Here is an 18,707-nt window from a genome sequence, read left to right on the forward strand (position 1 = left end):
GTTTCTCTTTGAGTATATTTAAATGGTTGAAATGTGATATGTCTGTTAGATAAAACATGGATTTATTAGCCTCCCTTAGACATGAAGTGAAGTGTTCTCTGTTAAAAGGTAACAAGTGAACCGAATCAGGTGAGGTCTGTTTAATAGCCCCAGGTCTGGAGTTTTCTGAAGTGGGCACGAGTGAGCCACAAGACATAGTGTCTATAAGAACGGCATGGCTGTCAGTTCTTTAGGGCTGGGGTACCCATGGTGCCACCTGCTCTCTGATTTGTTCAGAAAATTTAAGATGACCAATAGGTCTTTGTGCACCTAGTCTGGTTATCCTCTTGAAGTCTTCTGCATGTTTTGAGGGTCATATTTCTGAATCTCCCATTGCCCCTGGCTGCCATATCACCCAAGAGTGCTGTTGGGGTTGTTAGAATAAAACTTAAGTTTAGACTGGATGAAAAACGACAACAAACCAAGTATCCTGAGTGTGTTCAATAGATGGCATTTTTTCTTTAAGTGAAATGTTTGCTGAACCCCAAATAGGAAACAGGTAAATGAGCCCTGGTCTGGTGGAAGAAGAGATGGGTAACTTAGAAACCTTGGTTAGGTTAGTGCTGCTTAGTTTAGATGACTTTATATGCCAAATAGAGAAATATAAGTACTCATGAAGTAACCAAAAGCAAATGATTATAACCCTGCCAAACTTGTTAGGCACATTCCTTTCATGACTTATGTCAACTGATGAGAGCTATCTAGAGAAAGATGCCTTGGTTTAAAGACTGCTTTTACAGAAATGATCAGTTTTTATTCTGAAAGGTGTTTGTGGATCTTTAGTGCTTTTTTTTTTTTTTTTTATTCTTTTTTTAAAATTTTTTAAATTTATTTTTTTTTTGTAAACAATGGGATACATACTGTTTCTGTTTGTACATGAAGTAAAGGCATACCATTTGTGTAGTCATACTTTTACATAGGATAATAGTGTTTGAGTCATTCTGTTTCCCCCCTCCCCACACCCCTCCCACCCCTCTTTTTCCCTCTATATAGTCCCTCCTTCCTCCATTCTTACCTCCCTCCCACTCCCCACTATGTGTCATCATCCACTGATCAGGGAGATCATTCGTCCTTTGGATTTTTGAGATTGGCTTATCTCATGTAGCATGATATTCTCCAATTTCATCCATTTGCCTGCAAAGGCCATAATTTATTATTCTTTATAGCTGAGTAATATTCCATTGTATACCTATACCACAGTTTCTTATCCATTCATCAATTGAAGGGCTTCTAGGTTGGTTCCACAATCTGGCTGTTGTGAATTGAGCAGCTATGAACATTGATATGGCTGCATCTCTGTAGTATGCTGATTTTAAGTCCTTTGGGTATAGGCCAAGGAGTGGGATAGCTGGGTCAAATGGTGGTTCCATTCCAAGTTTTCTAAGGAGTCTCCACACTGCTTTCCAGAGTGGCTGCACTAATTTGCAGCCCCACCAGCAATGTATGAGTGTACCTTTTTCCCCACATCCTTGGCCTACACCTCTTGTTGCTTGTATTCTTGATAATCACCATTCTAATTGGGGTGAGATGGAATCTTAGGGTGATTTTGATTTGCATTTCTCTTATTACTAGAGATGTTGCGCATTTTTTCATGTATCTTTTGATTATTCGTAGATCTTCTTCTGTGAAGTGTCTGTTCATTTCCTTAGCCCATTTGTTGATTGGGTTATTTGTATTCTGGTGTAGAGTTTTTTGAGTTCTTTATCGATTCTGGAGATTAGTGCTCTATCTGAAGTATGAGTGGCTCTACTTATTAAATTAATCATACTCTTTTAAAATGAGGGTAAGTTTGCTTTTGTTTTTATTACAGAATTTGTAATTGAACTTTCTGGAATGATTTAGCCATTGTAGTCCTTGAGAATTCTAGGAAAATAATTAGGAATTACTCTATTAAAATTTTAAGTATGAGAAAGAAACTTCAGTTTTAAATTTTAAAGTGTTAAGTTTTAAACAGAAATGTCTTCCTGCCCCCTCATTCTTACAGTATCCATGGAAAATAAATATTAAACATTCAGTTCTTTCCAATTAAGATTACTGTATCTTCATGAATGGGTTTCATATGGTGTTGTTACTGTCTGTTCCCACAATGAAATTATATTGAAGTTAGTGGTAGTGGGAACACCCTGGTGATCAGGAGTGTCCTTTTGCTCTGGAGAGGGAAGGTGCACATTAGTGGTGAGGGAGGACTTTGCTTCCTGTGTAGATGGAGAACGGACTCATAGCTGGTCACTGGGAGTTGCTGCCTACTGGCTTAAGGGGTGAACAACAAAGAGTAAACCCACTTGTGTTCTCTCTAGGCTGCTAGAAGCTGCTAGCTTCCTATAACCTGGAAAAGAAGACTAGATTTGCCATTTTGTACAAAGTATTTGTTGTCTCCTTTTCCCACAGCCACCTGGTAAAAGCAGATATTATTGACTAAAAATATTACCCTGAAAAAGGCATAGGATCCCTCCAGCTGGTTGTATGCCCAAGCAGTGGAAAGAAAGCCTAGGAACTCATCTCTTTCTGAAAGAGATGTGTGCTATAAAATTTAAGTCTGGAATTTTCTGAATTTGTGTATCACTGAAATTAGTGTCATTAGGAAAGAGGTGTTACTAAAATAGAAGATGATATTGATCAAATTATGTATATGCATGTATGAATATGACAATGAATCCTACTATTATGAATAATTATAATGTACCAATTAAAAAAAAGATTTGTTAAAGAAAAAATAGAAGATGGCAATGTTTGCTTCAATAGAGAAGAAAATATGAAAGTACATCCAGATGTTCAGTTGATCTAGAATAAACACTTCTTCTAGTTTGGTAAGACCTAGTGGTCTCCTAACATTTATACATTTATATTTTAGGATTTTGTGTTTAGTGTTTTGAATTGGAAGTTTTTGGAAACCCAATGCTTTTATCCATAGTCCCAGGTAGCTTCTTATATCTGTGACTCTCGGTGGCACTTTCTTTTATTTGTTGGTTTGTTTGGGTACTGCAGATTAAATTCAGGGATGCTTAACCACCAAGCCACTTCTCCAGCCCTTATATTTTCTATTTTGAGACAGGGTCTCTTCTTAGTTGCTTAGGGCCTTGTTAAATTGCTGAGGCTGGCTTTGAACTTGTGATCCTCCTGCCTCAGCCTCCCAAGTCACTGGAATTATAGGCAAGCACCATTGTGCCTGGTTTGGTGGCAGTTTAGACTGGAGAAAATGTGATACAAATCCAGAGATTTTTATTGCTAAAAGAAATATAACAGACATATGCTAGGAAAATACTTTATGATTTCAAGCATGCATATACCTGTGTAAATGAAGGACAAGAAATATGGCTGTCCTATTTACAGTAGAGCATAAGAACCTATTGTAATACCTGGCATGCAGTAGGTGTGTCTGTGCCACAGAGGAGCATGGAATTGGTTAAATACAGGCAACTCCTGTATTCCTGCTTCATTATTTAGGGCACATTCTTGAACCTGCTTGTGTAACTCTTTTTGGTTTAATCATGTGGTTAAACATGATTAACCAGTGTCTACACAAAAAGGCAGGAAGTTACCTAAATCTCTGAGCTTCTACTTCTTCATCTTTGAAATGGGAATAATAATAGTTCTGAACTGGGGTTATATGAGGTGTCAGTTATTTATTAGCATCTATTAGCATCACAGCAGACTTGGCTTGTCCTTACCTGGCATGTAGGAAGCACACAATAAGTGTTGGTGGTTTTCACTATTGAATACTAAGCTCTTCATCAAAGATATGCTGTATCAGGTCAGAGACTTAGTCTGGTATATTGCTGAATGATTAGAAACTAAAATAGACATCTAATATATAATTGTTGAATTAATTAATTAATAATCACATAAGTAATTATGTAAGTTGAGGAATTTGTTAAGAAGTAAAGCCTCTGCTTTTTTTTTTTTTTTTTTTTTTTTTTTTTTTGCGGTACTGGGGATCGAACTCAGGGCCTTGTGCTTGCGAGGCAAGCACTCTACCAGCTGAGCTATATCCCCAGCCCAAGCCTCTGCTTTTATTGGACAGTTTTATCTGAATATTCTATGCCACTCATTTAAAAATAATTTTAGCAAACAAAATTATCGATAGTGAAACATCATCCTTTACTGTGTTTTTTGTTCAACTTGAAAAAAAATAGGATTCATGAATCATGAAGGGAGGCAGATGTTGAGACTGGGTGTATTCTGCTTATTCTTGCTGCCCAACAAACTCCCCAAACTTAGTAATGTAAAATAGCAGCCCTTTTCAGTGCTCTGGGTTCTGTGGGTTGAGAAGCTGGGTGGGGCAGGGCAGCAAGGGCTTGTCCTCACTGTGTATGGGCCTTCAGCGGGAAACACTTGGTTGGGGGCAACTTGCAAGACTGGAGATTAGAATTCTCTGGAGCCTTTGACACTCATGTGTCAGACCAGCTGGTAGAATTCTAAGGCCAGGCTCTGTCACTGAAACTGCCTCCATGTAGCTTTCCAGTGTTTTCCGGAAGGGAACGCCCTGACAGCAAGTGCTCGGAATGAATCAGGAGGAAGCCTGACGTAGCTTAGGATGTCATATGGTATGTTACTTCTGCAGTATACTGTAAGTCAAAGTGGTACAGACTTGTCCACTTTCACTGGTAGGGCTCATAATCCCTTTCTCAATAGGAAAGTTTCAAAAGAATTTATGACCATTTTATTTTAAATAGACACAAATTGATGGCCTATTTCAAAATGACCACAATTTCTCACCCTGTGTCTACACCCTTGGGTAGTTCCCTCTCTCACTGACTCAGGCTTGGCCATGAGATTTGTTTTAATCAGTGGAATAGATAGCAAATATAGTACAACCAAAGACTTGAACATTACGCATCGAAGTTTGTCTTTCCTTGATGATCTTGGGAACTCTCTCATCACTGCCATGTGAATGAGCCTGACTGGTCTGCTGGATGATGATTGGCACGTAGAATGAACTGTCAGACATGAGCGAGGACTTCTTAGATTGACTGCCAACCCTTGACCAAGCCTAGCGGAGGTCAACCATGCCGACTCAGACGAGAACTGCCCAACTGATTCCCAAAGTCATGAACTAATAAATGGTATCGTTTTAAACTACTGAGTTTGGGGGTGATTTGTTACATAATCAAAACTAACTAATACAGGGGTCTGATAGAAATATCCTTTCCTTCACCCAGCTTGGAAACACATGAAAAATAGGCATGGGAATCAAATTGTAGAGGAAGTGACTGTGTTACTATTGAAGTCAAAGTTGAAGAAAGTGACTTTTTTGGTGTATCACCCAAATATATAGGTGTGCTAGTAGTCCTCTGGCAGTTTGGCAGTTAGGTGGTCATCCAGGCACTAAGCACTGCCGGGCCTCTCCTGTGTGGATCACCCCACTGTCTCCACACTGTGGAGTGGAGCTGGATGTGTGGACAGCATGAGGACCCCAGAAGACTGAGCCTGTGTGCATGCCCATACCCTTCTCTAAAACTCACTGGCCCAGTAGGAGGGAAGAGGAGCTGAGAGGCTGGAGAGTGTCCAAGGAAGATTCTTCCAGGGGATCTAAAGCAGGAGGAGGAGGCCCCTCCCTTCACAGGGGGGCTGAGGGATGGAGCAAATGCTCTGAATTTCCTTTCTTTTATGTTTCTTTTGAATTTATGATACAGTTGCCTCATATTTTTATATGTGCTGTCTACCTCATGGCATGTTATCTAATCTATATATGTGGCACCCTCATGCCATTTTGTAGGGTATACAACATAATTTTCTTTTAAATTGAGATTTATCACTTTGTTCCTTTCTTTTATATCATCTCTTTGATTTTATTGTTGGCAAATCATTGATTAGGAGTGAAACTGCCTGTTACAACCTGTTCTCAAGGAGACTATAACCTGCTTTGTTTCCTGGGACTAGAAGCATTGAGGTCGAATTGGAGACCGACTGTACATGAGTCAGTTCTCAGTAGCTAGCAAATACTTAACCAATAAATGGTATCTGTTTTTAATCTGTCTTCTTTATGGTCACACATCATCAAAAAACTAAGACAATACATTATCTAGCTTAAATATCAGACTTTTTTTCCTTTAGCATTTTGATTTTTAAAGTTCCTTAGGAAAACAAATAACATTGATTGTGAAGTGTCTGTAGTAATAAAATTGACATTTCAAATAACTCTGTTATTCAATCATGGATGTCTTTAGATAAAAGTAGATGTTTTGTCTTGATTTTGCATTCTTTTAACCAAAATATGTTTACCACAAAAAGTATATTTATCATGAAATAAAACTACATACAAATAAAGAAGAGACCAGTTGTTCAAATATTTCTAAACCTCATACTGAGGAATGAATCTGTTTATTAAGATAATATGCATAATAACTTTAAGTTCTAGATATATCATTAGTTTTATTTCTGATTGTGTCTAGAATTTTAGATTTAGATACATGCATGAGTAAATTCTCAGTTAGGTAGACCTTAAATTTGCATAAGAAAACAGTCTTGTAAAAACACATGTGTACAGTGTATACAGCCATATCTTTTTAATAAATAGGAGTTAGTTAATTAGGTTGATAATCAGCCAAGTTTTCTTATTGCTTTAGAGCCCAAGCTAATTTTCATGTGTAGACTCTAGCTATCCTGTTAGAACTTTTCACATAGCACGTTTAATTACCTTTAGTGCTGATTTCTATAGCTTCAGCAAACTGATCTTTGAGCAAGAACTTCAGACTGATTCCTTAAAAAATAGTACTGTAAAGTACTATGAAGATGAGGAAGGGTTATGATGTCACAGCAAGCCAGATGTTCAGATCTCTCAAAGTCTTATCCTGGAAAAAGGTAGAGATCTACCTGAGACTGGGATTGCTCAACAGGCCTGAGTTGGTATCCACAACCAGTTTTTTTTTTTTTTTTTTTTTTTTAAATTAACTGTAATAAACATGCACAGTGAATGATTCCTAAAAGACTTTGCCCAGACTTTTTAATATTTAAAATTTTTCAGTCTTGAGAATTTACATTTTCTATTTCCAAAGAATAGAGAGAGAGTTGATTTTTAGAATACATGCCCCAATTGGTAGGTAAACCTAAGTTCATAATCAAGATTTTCCATAGAAACTACAGTGAGTTGTGCCTAGTGACTCACTGGTTATTGGCATTTTGGGGGGATGTCTGGGGGATTATTATCTAAGATGAAGAAAAACAGTAGAAAAATTATATCTGCTTAGATTACGGGACGTGCTATTGTTTGGTGGATTCATCTGCATTAATGAAAAGGCATAAATTCCTTGGAAGAACTTAAATGTCCCTGCCATGCTTTTTCCAAATATTGGCCTTGGAGTTCTTGGAGAGCTCCTGGGGGTCAGCATTGTGAGTCATAGAGTCTTGGTGGGGTTTTCCTTGTCATTCTGACCTCACTTGAAAAACAGAGCTGAGGTTGATTCTTTCTTAAGCCTTCATCAGGAATTTGCATCACTTATTTTTCTAGGAGAGGAGATGATGCATAAAATAAATAAATTTTTTATGAACTATCTAATCCTTCCTTTACCAAAGTAATGAGATTTTTTTCTTCCCAACCTTTTTATTCTTCTTATTCCTTCGTCAGTTAAAGGTCTTCATTTGCCAGCTGGTGCATTCATGGACGATTTATTTTTTTCAAGTTATGCCTTGGGGAGGATGTTCTGTGATGCACCTGCACATGTACATGTCATGGATTAGCTGGAAATTAGTCAAATTAAGAAAGCCCTGAAATAATGACATGTGTGCCAATAGTCCGGTGGCAACAGCAGGACTGGTGGGGCGGGGGGCAAGTTCTGATTTCCTTGTTTCTTTGTCTCTGCTTCTCTAATGCCTCTCTTAGAAAGGCTCAATAAGTGTATCTCTTCCTTTAAAATATAAATGTATATTAAACTTAGTATAAGCTTTTTGTATTGAGGGGTGGATACAGCTGCATTGGTGTATCTGGAGGACTCTCGAACTCTCTCTGGTGTACTAAATATCTGGCATCTAGTAATCATTCTTCTTTACTAAATCTCGTTAGTAGAGGCTCAGTCAGCAGTGGCAGAAGTACCTAAGGCAGAAGAGAAGGCTGTGCCAGTGTTCTGCTTTGACTTAATTCAGGGGCACATTTAAGTAAATTAAAGTGGTCATGTGGTATGTCCCTATGGTGAATTCAGTTTATATTCACTACTTTGAGTAATTATTTAATATGGCTTCATGCTGTTAGGTTATGTTGGTGCATGCACATTTAGCAGGGAAAAACACCAATAGGGAATGGTTTTAAGCACCAGTAAATTATTTGGGGGCAAACATTATCCCTAATTACTTTTCTACCTGGAAGCTTGTGACTTACGGGAAAAGTCATAAAGGAACTGAAATAGGAGACTCTGGGGTAATAGAGTAAGCATTTTAAGTGGTGAAACCTTCCAACAGCTTTGTAATAAAGATTCCTCATTTTGTGATGAAGTTGCTTGGCGAAGTCATGTATTTCATATAAAGTACATTTCCAAGGATTTAAGGATTTTTTGCTTTTTTTTTTTGCTAGAAAATCAGAGAGTACAAGTTTGATATCCTAGTCACCCAAAGCTTTTGAGTTCCAGCTCTGTTGTCAAGAGTGATGTGAGCCTCATTTTCTCATATGTAAAATAGTGATCATAAAACCAACCTCAGAGGTGTTCTGGGCTCCATGTGGTAACAAATGGGGAGCGAGGAGTGTGTAGTGGAAGGTCAGTGCAGGTCCCTTTCTGCTTCCCCTTTGTACCTTTCCTTTTAGACACAACATTATGCTTCATATTCGGATATGGTAGTCATCACTGATTATATCAGCGCATGTGGTTCCAGAAGCACATTCAGCCAGCATTCCTTTCCACAGCATGCACAAGGGAATGTTATTTTTTAGCCAGGGTATTCTCTGCTGAATCTTACAGCTACTGCTACTTCTGTTCCCTACATAGTCCATGAGCATCTGCTCAAAAGTGCTACACATTAGGTTGCAGCATGTTGTAACTGCTTTTTGCAGGCATTATTATTGTCTGGGGATATCACTTTGCTTTTGGAATGTGGTCGTGTAGGTGCTGCCGGTTGTCATCATAATGAAGGTGCCACTATTGGGTGGAAGGGCAGCAGGCTTGCAAGATGCGCAGGGCTTATGAGTAGCAGCACTGCTCTTAGAGCTACAGGAAGAGCCAGAACTTCCTGGTGTCTCTACCTTCCCCACCTCACCTTCTCCTTACTCTTAAGCACCTTGTCATCTCCCTTTGAATAGAGCCACTGCTATTGTTTGGGTGGCGTGAGTAACTGGGATCTTGTGTGACTCCTGTAGAACAAGAGAAAGTCTCCACGTTTACAGTCAGTGCTGGGCCTGTTTCCACATCCTTCCCGGCACATAGTGGGTGAGCAGTTGAAGGAATGTGTGCATGAATGAAGAGAGTCAGCTGTAGCATATACTTATATTTTTCATGTTGTCGAGTTACTTTCTTCTAGATCGGGGAATTTACCTTGAGGTTTAGTTTCTCAGAGAAGAATCTGCCTGTAGATTCTTCTTCTAAAACTCTGCTACTCTGAGAACCTAGCAGAAGCTCAACCACTTAGTAAGTAAAAGCATAGTGCACACTTAATCTTGACCTACTTATTCCATCTTTTCTTCCACATATCAGTGTTTACTTAGTAATTGAAGCTTTCATTTCTTTGGAGATAATAAATACCCAGTTCTTTTTTTTTCTTCCCATAAGTTTTTTCCTACATGCAACTTTGCCTTTCTGTTTTCCTTTTTCTAAATATGAAGTCTTCATTGTTCTCCATCTGTGATTTGAAAGCATTGGCAGTTTTCCATGTCATGTGAGAGCTGGAGATGAAAATGAAAAATTCACAGCATCTTGTTCTTAATAATTTTTGTTTTCACATATTTTTGTTCTTTTTTCAGTTGGCTTGATTTTGTGTTTCCTTACAACCCACCTCTTTCTTCTTCCAAACAGTCTAATGGATTTGGAACACCCTAGAACTTCTCTTTCATCAAATTCACTAACCGAATGTAGGCTCCTTCCTCAAATGTTGCTGTGGGTTCCAGAAATATGAATAAAAAACTTCAGCTATCATCCCCAAAGAGATTGTACATCATTTTCCTGTACACCCCCTCCTTTTGTATTGTTTTAGATTTCAACCTGATTAGGAATCAAATGTCTGTTCTCTAGAATTAGTGTTCAGTAATGAAATTATTGATTTGATATGCTATTACTAAAACTGGCCTTTCCTGGAGTCCAGATCTCGTATCACTGGCAAGGGCTAACCAGGGTTCTGGGCAGGAACCTCCTCTAATGCTGTACCATCTGCAGTATATTCTTCGATGACTCCCTTGCTTTCTGGTTTCTTTTTTTATTCTAAAGTCTGAAAATTTAATAAAACCTTTAATTTGTGAAATAAAAAAATAATCTGTAATAGATGATAACATACAAACCAACACCAAATTCCAGACTTCAAGATATCCAGAAAAATCTAGTTTACTTCTCTCTGGTAGCAGGCAGTGTGACTATGAAGTACAGGTTGCACTAGGGTCCAGTGGCCTCATTTCAACTCTTGGTTCCATGAGTTACCAAATAAGTTGCTTAAACTTGGGCCATCAGCTATTAAATAGGAGAATTCAGTGAGATAATGTATCTGAAGCACTTGTGAGCACAGTGAGATCTTAAAATTTACTCTTATCATTGTAATTAAGTGGACTCATAATTGAATAGCTGCATTTCATTACTTAAATTTTTAATGTTACACTTTGAAGAATTAAACATAATTAAAAAGAAAATTTTAGCATTTCATCAGGCTTATTGAATGTAACTTATTTTGCATATTCACTGTTTAAAAAGAACCTAGTTTGTTTAATTTGGTGATTTTGGTTAGAGTTGTGCAACTTTCTGAAAGTAGAATTGAAAATGTAATTTCTTTTACTATTTTATTTCATCGATACAAAATAGAAAATGAAGAAGAAGGTGAGAGGGAAAAAAGATGCATGGTGGATTTAAAAGCAAAATGAGTTTTATAACGTGAGTTAATTCTTTTCTCTTTAGATCTTTTAGAGAAATCTCGGGTCGTTAAGCAGCCAAGAGGTGAAAGAAACTTCCATGTGTTCTATCAGCTGCTCTCTGGTGCCTCTGAAGAGCTCCTTCGTAAGTCCTTGTGTCTGTGTTTTAATTTTTAGTGCTACAGTGTTTTCCAAAGCATTCTCCTTAAAATGTGTTCCATATGCTTCTTTCTTCTTAAAGTTTCCATGACTCTGGTTGAAGTGGAGAAGCGGTGTGCTTGCTTGGGCCCCACCCTAGCGTTTGTCTCATATCCCATACCTTACCAGAGACTCAGCCATACGTTTCAAATAGCTTATAAAAGCCTGATGTTGAGGGGAGGGGCTAACCACAACTATAAAAAATAAAATTAGAAGAATGTAAAATTTCACTTGGGGAGAGAAAATTATCAGGGAACAGTAAATGAATACAATTATATAAAAGCAAATTGCTCAGTGAGAATTCAATAAATTGTGGGCAGTTGATACAACAGATTAATAACCTGATCCTCAGATATTTTAGAAAATAACAGCAGTGTCCAGAGCCAATAGGTAAATGATAAAAATATTGAACAAGTAGAATAAACAAGAAGAGCTATGGAAAGCCAACCCACTTGGGGAGAAAAATCCTCCTCACTAATAATCAATAAAGATACCTGGTAACAGCACTCAAGTATCCAGTGCATGTGTATTAGCAGTTATATAAGAAGATAAAACTGACAGAGTTGTTACTGATGCATTTAGACCCATGATCCACTGATTTATTTAGCCAAATAACAGTCAAAATGACATGAACTTACCCCCTAGTCATACCACTTTATTTCCCACCAGAATAATTCAAATGAATCCAAAAAGCAATTCACATAAAGAATGCTTATCACTGGGGATGGGATTGTAGCTCAGTGGTAGCTCAGCAATTAAATAAATAAATAAATAAATAAATAAATAAATAAAGGTATTATGTCCATCTACAACTTAAAAAAAATTTTAAAAATGTTTATCACTGTCCTATATTATTATTATTATTATTATCATTATTATTATAAACTGGGCACAACCCAAATATGCAATGGTATCCCTAGATGGGCATCATATGTTATCATGGAATAGTATGTTAAAGACATTCTATGTTATAAAAATATAAAAAGGAAATTACCCAGTAAGAATCAGTGTAAAAAAGCAGAGTTTGAATATGTCGAACAGTGATAAGGTAATTTTAGAGAAATGCTGTTATTGGTATTTGGGTATTTGCTTTTGTTCTGTTGATTCAGTACATAATATGAAAGTCATCTTCTCTGAAGGGTTAAAAATGGAATATTGATGCCAATTAGATTTATTCAAGCAACTTACCGATTCGTATGTGTGATTCAATAGATAAGCTTAAGCTTGAGCGGGATTTCAGCAGATACAACTACCTGAGTCTGGACTCAGCCAAAGTTAATGGAGTGGACGATGCAGCCAATTTCAGAACTGTCAGGGTAAGACGGAATGATTTATTACACTTAAAAATGACTAGCAGTTGATTGCTCCATCAGAACTGGTGACAGTCCTGAGTTTTCTTTTGAGCATAAATTATTCTCCCGAAGGTTTTAGAATTACACAAGAATGTGTTACATTTTTATTAGTTTGGTTTTTTAGTACTTCAAGAATCATACCAGGTTACGTAGACCACACTTCACCAGAGCAAGTGATTTTAGCATTTATCAAAAGGAGCTTACATATATTATCTTGGGACTTTACTCTTGTAATGTTATATTTAAATTCCAAATGTTTTTATAGCCTGAGTTTTATAGCCAAAGTTAATTTCCAAGTGTGAAAACTGCCCTTGGAAACTATTAAATCAGAACCGACTTTGAAACAGAAAATCTTGGTTTTGCCCCGTTTTAGAATGCTGGTGTATATACCAGAATGATTAGCATTCCACATCCATTAGAAAAGGAATGGTTTTACATAATACTCTTTATTTTCTGTCTTTATGTGGCACATACTGTCAAAATTACTCCTATTACGATGTAATGTGGTAACTGGAATTTACTTCCAAATGAGACAACTGGGGTTGTGGGGATGACGGAGAATAGGTCGCTTTATAGATTAAACAGGATTGGCATCGACCGATCCTTGCGGGCGAGTGAAAAGGATGTGAGGATTCTTTCCCTCTTCTCTCTACTTTTGTGTATGTTTGAAATTTTTATAACATCAAAATGTACTTTACTACTGTTGCCATATAGTCTAATTGTCCTCCTGGTTGTCATCATCATCATCATCATCATCATCATCATCATCATCTTGATACCAACTTCTTAAAAAGGAAGCATCCCTCAGAGTATACCACTTTTTAAAACTCTGTAAATATCCTTATATGGAAACAGTAGTCTTTTGTCTCCTGGATATGATTTTGTTCAAGACTTGAGTCCAAGGACAGTTCTGTAACCACTCTGCCTGGCACATATAAATTTAGGAATGAATGAGTGCCCCTTGTACCCATCCTGTCTTGGATGAGGTGCTTGCCTTTGCAAACCAGTTTTTCTTAAATGTAAAGTCAGTGAACGGTTTTCTTTGTTGGAGTAGTAAAAAAGGCAGATGTGGAAAGCGAGTTGCAGTGGTTGGAGTGGGGCAGGGACCAAGGCTCTGGCAGCCTCTTCTGTCTTGCTCTTGCTCTTTGCATGTCTCCCCCACCCTGCCGCCACAGCATGTAAGGTACCCCCTTGAATATCATTGTGCCACTGAGAAAGATAACAGCTTTGTCTTAAGATTTGGGCTTTCTCCCCAGAAATAAATCTGTGATATGGTTCTTTAAAAACAAAACAAGAACAACAAAGAACTATAGAAACAAAATAGATGCTTTTTTTCTTTTTTTTCCCAGAATGCCATGCAGATTGTGGGCTTTATGGATCATGAAGCCGAATCTGTCTTGGAGGTGGTGGCAGCAGTGTTGAAACTGGGGAACATTGAGTTCAAGCCTGAATCTCGAGTGAACGGTTTAGATGAGAGCAAAATTAAAGATAAAAATGGTAAGTCAGTCAAGAATCACCTTGTTTAGTAAACTTGTGTTGACTTGCTGCCCAGTTTTAAATCTAGAAAGTAAAACTTTTGTTTTCCATTGGTTTGAAAAAGCTTTCTAGTGGAACTGAACAGAAGTATAGTTGCAGTTAAGTTTTAAAAAAGCCTTTTAATTTATACAGGTTAGATTGTTGAGTTTGAGTGCACTTTAGAAGGAACAGCCTAAGCCTTGGTAATGATTATCAGTACACATATAGTCACCTCTTGTGTCCATCTTCCCCTGCTCCCCAACAGAGTTAAAAGAAATTTGCGAGTTGACTGGCATTGATCAGTCTGTTCTAGAACGAGCATTCAGTTTCCGAACAGTTGAAGCCAAACAGGAGAAAGTTTCAACTACACTGAATGTGGCTCAGGTGGGTAAATCATAATGTACACAAGAAGGCGTTTTAAAATTTGGTGGTATTTCTAAATGAAACTTTATTTTGCTGGCTAGTATCTCAACTATGCTACTAAGTTCCAGGTATTCTAGGCCCTGGATATAGTGATAAACTAAATAGATGAAGGATTCCTGCCCTCAGAGAGCTTAAAATTCTGGCAGCAGGGAGCTGGACTGTAACCAGGAGACATGATATGTTAATGCTATAGCAAGCTAGCTGGTGGTAAGTTCAGTGGACAAAGAGAAAAAGTAGAGCAGAGTCAGGGAGATCCATAGCTGCAGGGAAGGAGGGTCAGGGTGAGGTGGGAAAGGACTGGAGTGTTTTGAGTAAAAGAGTGGCAGGTTCTGCCCTTTGTTTCACAGGGTCATTCTAACTGATTGTGGAGAGGAAGGAGGGGAACAGAACTCCCTAAACCAGAGATGATGGTGGCTTGGACCGTGTGGTCACAGTGACTGAGTCAGTGAGATGTGAGCCCATTGTGGGTCTGTTTTGAAGGTGGAGGCAGCAGGGCTTGCTCATGGCTTGATGAATGATAGAAGAGTCGAGGAAGACTCAGTAGTTGCCATTTACTGATTTGGAGAAGACAGTGGAAGAAGCCAGTTCTGTGGTCAAATGGTCAAATTGAACTCCTAACCTTTCTTACTGTACCCCCTCTTTCCTCCACATTGAGGCCAATCAAGTGTTCTTAAGATGCAGATCTGAGCTGCCTCCTTATTTCCTTTTGATTCAAGTTAAATGGATATCTGTTTGGATAGATGGATGATGGGTGGATGGTTAGGTGGAACCAGGCAGCATATGGAGCCTCTTGCAATGTAAAACTCTTTGTGCTGTGCTTAGAAATTTTCCTACCAGTCAATACTGGTCTGATCTAGAATTAAATGAGTAATTCAGGACTTTTCCCACTTGGCCTACTTCGTTTATTCAACTGTATTCTTTATCTCGTCCTCCTTGTAACTAACTTTAGGCATTTGTAAGACAGTAGGGTAGAGTTTACCCTCTTTCTTGTTCTAATTAAAGTTAGACTTTCCTGCTAACCCAAGAATGCCTACCTTCCTTTGCTTTCCTTCAGCATTAAGTCTTACTTAACATGAGTTACTTGGACTGTGGAAAATACTGTAATTTTATGTACATGGAGATTCGGTTTATAGCAGCCCTTACCTGGTTGTGCTGTGGTGTCTTTCTGAATTGCTGCATCTGCTGTCATGTCTGTCCACTTCAGCCCTACTTTTCCAAAGTCAGATGGGGAGTAACTGACTTCGTGGAAAAGATGTTGAGAGCCTGAACAACACAGGCGCCCACTTGGGCCCTTGGTAGGGAAGTAAGGGATTAGGAAAGGCTTCATGGAGAGATTGAAGGATTTAGATGTATAAAGAATGGGTGAAAGGCCATTTCAAAAAGAAAGCACTGAGAAAAGCCAGCTTTGGAGCACGTATCAGGAACAGGATCAGTCAAGCTTGACTGGAGTTTAGATTTGGGAAGAGGATTCAGAGCAGCATGGCTGGGAAGGTTAAGTTTGGGGTCAGAGTGGAACGTCTCCAGCAGTGGTTCTTTTATTTGGGCATGCATCAAAATCACTGTTAAACACCCCTGGAGTTTTGATTCTGTGGGTCTGAGTTAGGATTGAAGAATTTATATTTCTTTCCTTATTATTTATTTATTTTTTGCTGCCATGGATTGAACCCAGGGGTGCTTAACCACTGAACCACATCCCCAGCCCCTTTTAATTTTATTTTTTAAATTACGAGACAAGTTTTCACTAAATTGCTGAGGCTGGCTTTGAACTTGCAGGCCTCCTGCCTCAGCCTCCTCCCAACCTGCTGGGAAGGATCTGCATTTCCACTAAGCACACAGGTACCTCCACTGCTACTACTGCTGGCTCAGGATCACATTTTGAGAGCCCCTCTGTGTGGATGTTTTCAGTGCTCAGAGTTGAGGTCATTAAGTATATGTGATGCCGTAAGAAAGCCTGTGTCATTAAGGTCCCTTTGGGGGCCTGTCTTTTGGATCTGTTTTTATTGTGTGTTTTGCTTGTCATTCATCCTCTGTGAAAACCCAACACAGGCACCCTTTTTTTGATGAGTTTATTTGAGTTACTTTGTTATCACTGGTAGAACTTTTCCCACAAGTTTTTAATCTTTGGATGAAAGAAATTGGCTTGAGATCCTCATTTCTTCAGCACCTTTATGAAGTGTTGCTTTTTAATGTGGTGGTCTGAGTGTGTGCTTCTACCAATCTTACCACTTGGCAGAGTTGGATTCCTACGAGAGTGATTTGTCTTAATAGCTTTTTTTCACAGCTTCAATACTTGGGCCCAGTATCATAGTTATTGTCCTGTACCTCATTTTCCCCAGGGCATTCAGATCTCCCCAGATAGGATGACTAATACTGAAATAGTGGATACCCAAGACAATTTTTCACCTAATTTCTACTACATAACTCTCTTCTTGACCTGCAAGGTCCTTTCTAATCAGACCTTACATGATCTATCAGTTTACTGTTTTCTAGTTCTCTCAGGCTGTACTTATTTTTACCTGCTTACCCATGTGATGGGTAAGGTGATGGGTGGCCTGTCTGAACAGCCACCCAGTTGCACCCTACCCAGGAAGCCTTCCTCCATCACTTAGGCCCCCAGATTCCCCTTCTCTGAACTCCTTTTTCTCTGCAATTTGGTCTCAGCCCTGCCATTGTTCTCTTTGTGTCAGTTTGATCTTCCCAGCTCCACTTTGAGCTTCTGGAGGGTGGGAACCACATCTGTATATCCCTGGGTCTCCACCTTGCTCAGCACATTCCACCCAGGGCTGTTCCTGACTCCTGCCAACTCACAAGCGGATTCCACCTGGGGTTTTCCTCTGTGAGCTTCATGTAGCCGAAGAAATGCTTAGTCTTTGCACAGTATGCTCAGAATCTGAGGGTGAATCAGTGTGCTTGCTATTTCCCCTTATTTCTACATTCCTTGTAGATCCTTTCCCCTCATTTCTACTTTCCTTAGAATAAACATCCCTGCCTTTTCTGCTTTATAGGATATTGTGGGGATTAGGTGGCATGAATTGGACTGAAGAAGTCAGGGGTAGCAAATTGACAGCCCCTGGGGCCAGAGATAGCTCAGTAGGCATGTTTTATTTGACTAAAGGGTAGTTTTTGCTTTTGTTTGGATTATTTGCTTTTTCAGTGTTGAATTTGAGTGCCTTCGATCTAGAATATGTCTCTTCACTGCTTCCTGTTCATTCCTATTACACAGTACTTGGGAGCATTTGAGTTGAGGTCCCTCAAATGAACATTTGTTTGAAAGAAGCAAAGAAGACCAATACTGGCTGTGAATACACATTAAGAACCATAAAGCAGTTTCCCAGAACAAGTTGTCACTGTTGTTCTATTGCACACATTGAAATGGTGCTTTGTAGGAAGCAGATAGCGTAGAACTAAAAAAAGCTGGATGACATTAAGATGAAAAAATGTTTATTCACAAACACGTAGTGTTTTGGGATTTGTGGGGTTTTGAGACAACTTAAATTTACAACAAGAAAAGGGAAAGGATCAAACAATCATATAGGCTCATGAGACTATAGTAGGGGAAATGGATACTTCAGAAATCATAATGAAACTCCATCTGTAGACTGTGTGCCAAGCTCTGTTGTAAACACTTGAATTACCTTTTTAAGACAGTGAAAACTAGAAGAAAGGGTATTGAAGAAAGGATGTATATCCAAATTACATTTCTCTGCTTAGCATTTTACACGCCTCTTCTACTATTGAATCATAACCTTGCCCCCTCTCCCCAAACCCTCACTTGCTTTGCCTTTTTTATTTGTTTATTTTTTTGGTGCCAGTTTCCAGGTCTGTTTTCTACTCCTGATTAGAGCAGCTGAGAGGTGGGGAGGGAAGTTTGGGATTGACACCTGTGTCCAGTGAAGGGAGAAAGTGCTTTCTTTTCATCTGTGATCCTAGGGAAGTAAATATGTTATTAATGTTATTATGTTTCATTGAGGTAGAAGTGTGGAACAGGAATTCTCATACAATCTAACAAGCTTTCTATGAAATAAAAATGTACCAGTTTATTTTAACAGTAAAACCTGACTCTCTACTTACAAGTAGCACACTTCACTTATAATGGCCAATGTGTTAAAAACAGTGGCAGAATTTCCAGCTTTCCTCTCCTGGGCCAGCCCTAGCTTCCCCAGGAGAGTTGGTGTTAACCTTGTCACTGGTCCTGTTCACCCTGGGCCCTC

The 18,707-nt window shown here is 38.7% G+C and overlaps 1 protein-coding gene across 4 annotated transcripts in view; it reads left to right on the plus strand.

Annotated features, from left to right (window-relative positions):
• Positions 1-18,707, plus strand: part of Myo1b (myosin IB) — a 179,262-nt gene that overhangs the window by 110,494 nt on the left and 50,061 nt on the right. For all 4 annotated transcript variants that reach the window (XM_047543729.1, XM_047543731.1, XM_047543732.1 and 1 more), the window contains exons 8-11: positions 11,055-11,153; positions 12,419-12,522; positions 13,908-14,055; positions 14,339-14,457. In XM_047543729.1, the coding sequence (XP_047399685.1) occupies positions 11,055-11,153; positions 12,419-12,522; positions 13,908-14,055; positions 14,339-14,457 (470 nt within the window). The remainder of the gene's footprint in view (positions 1-11,054; positions 11,154-12,418; positions 12,523-13,907; positions 14,056-14,338; positions 14,458-18,707) is intronic.

This window comes from Sciurus carolinensis, chromosome 3, assembly GCF_902686445.1.
Source record: "Sciurus carolinensis chromosome 3, mSciCar1.2, whole genome shotgun sequence".
Taxonomy (NCBI): Eukaryota; Metazoa; Chordata; class Mammalia; order Rodentia; family Sciuridae; genus Sciurus; species Sciurus carolinensis.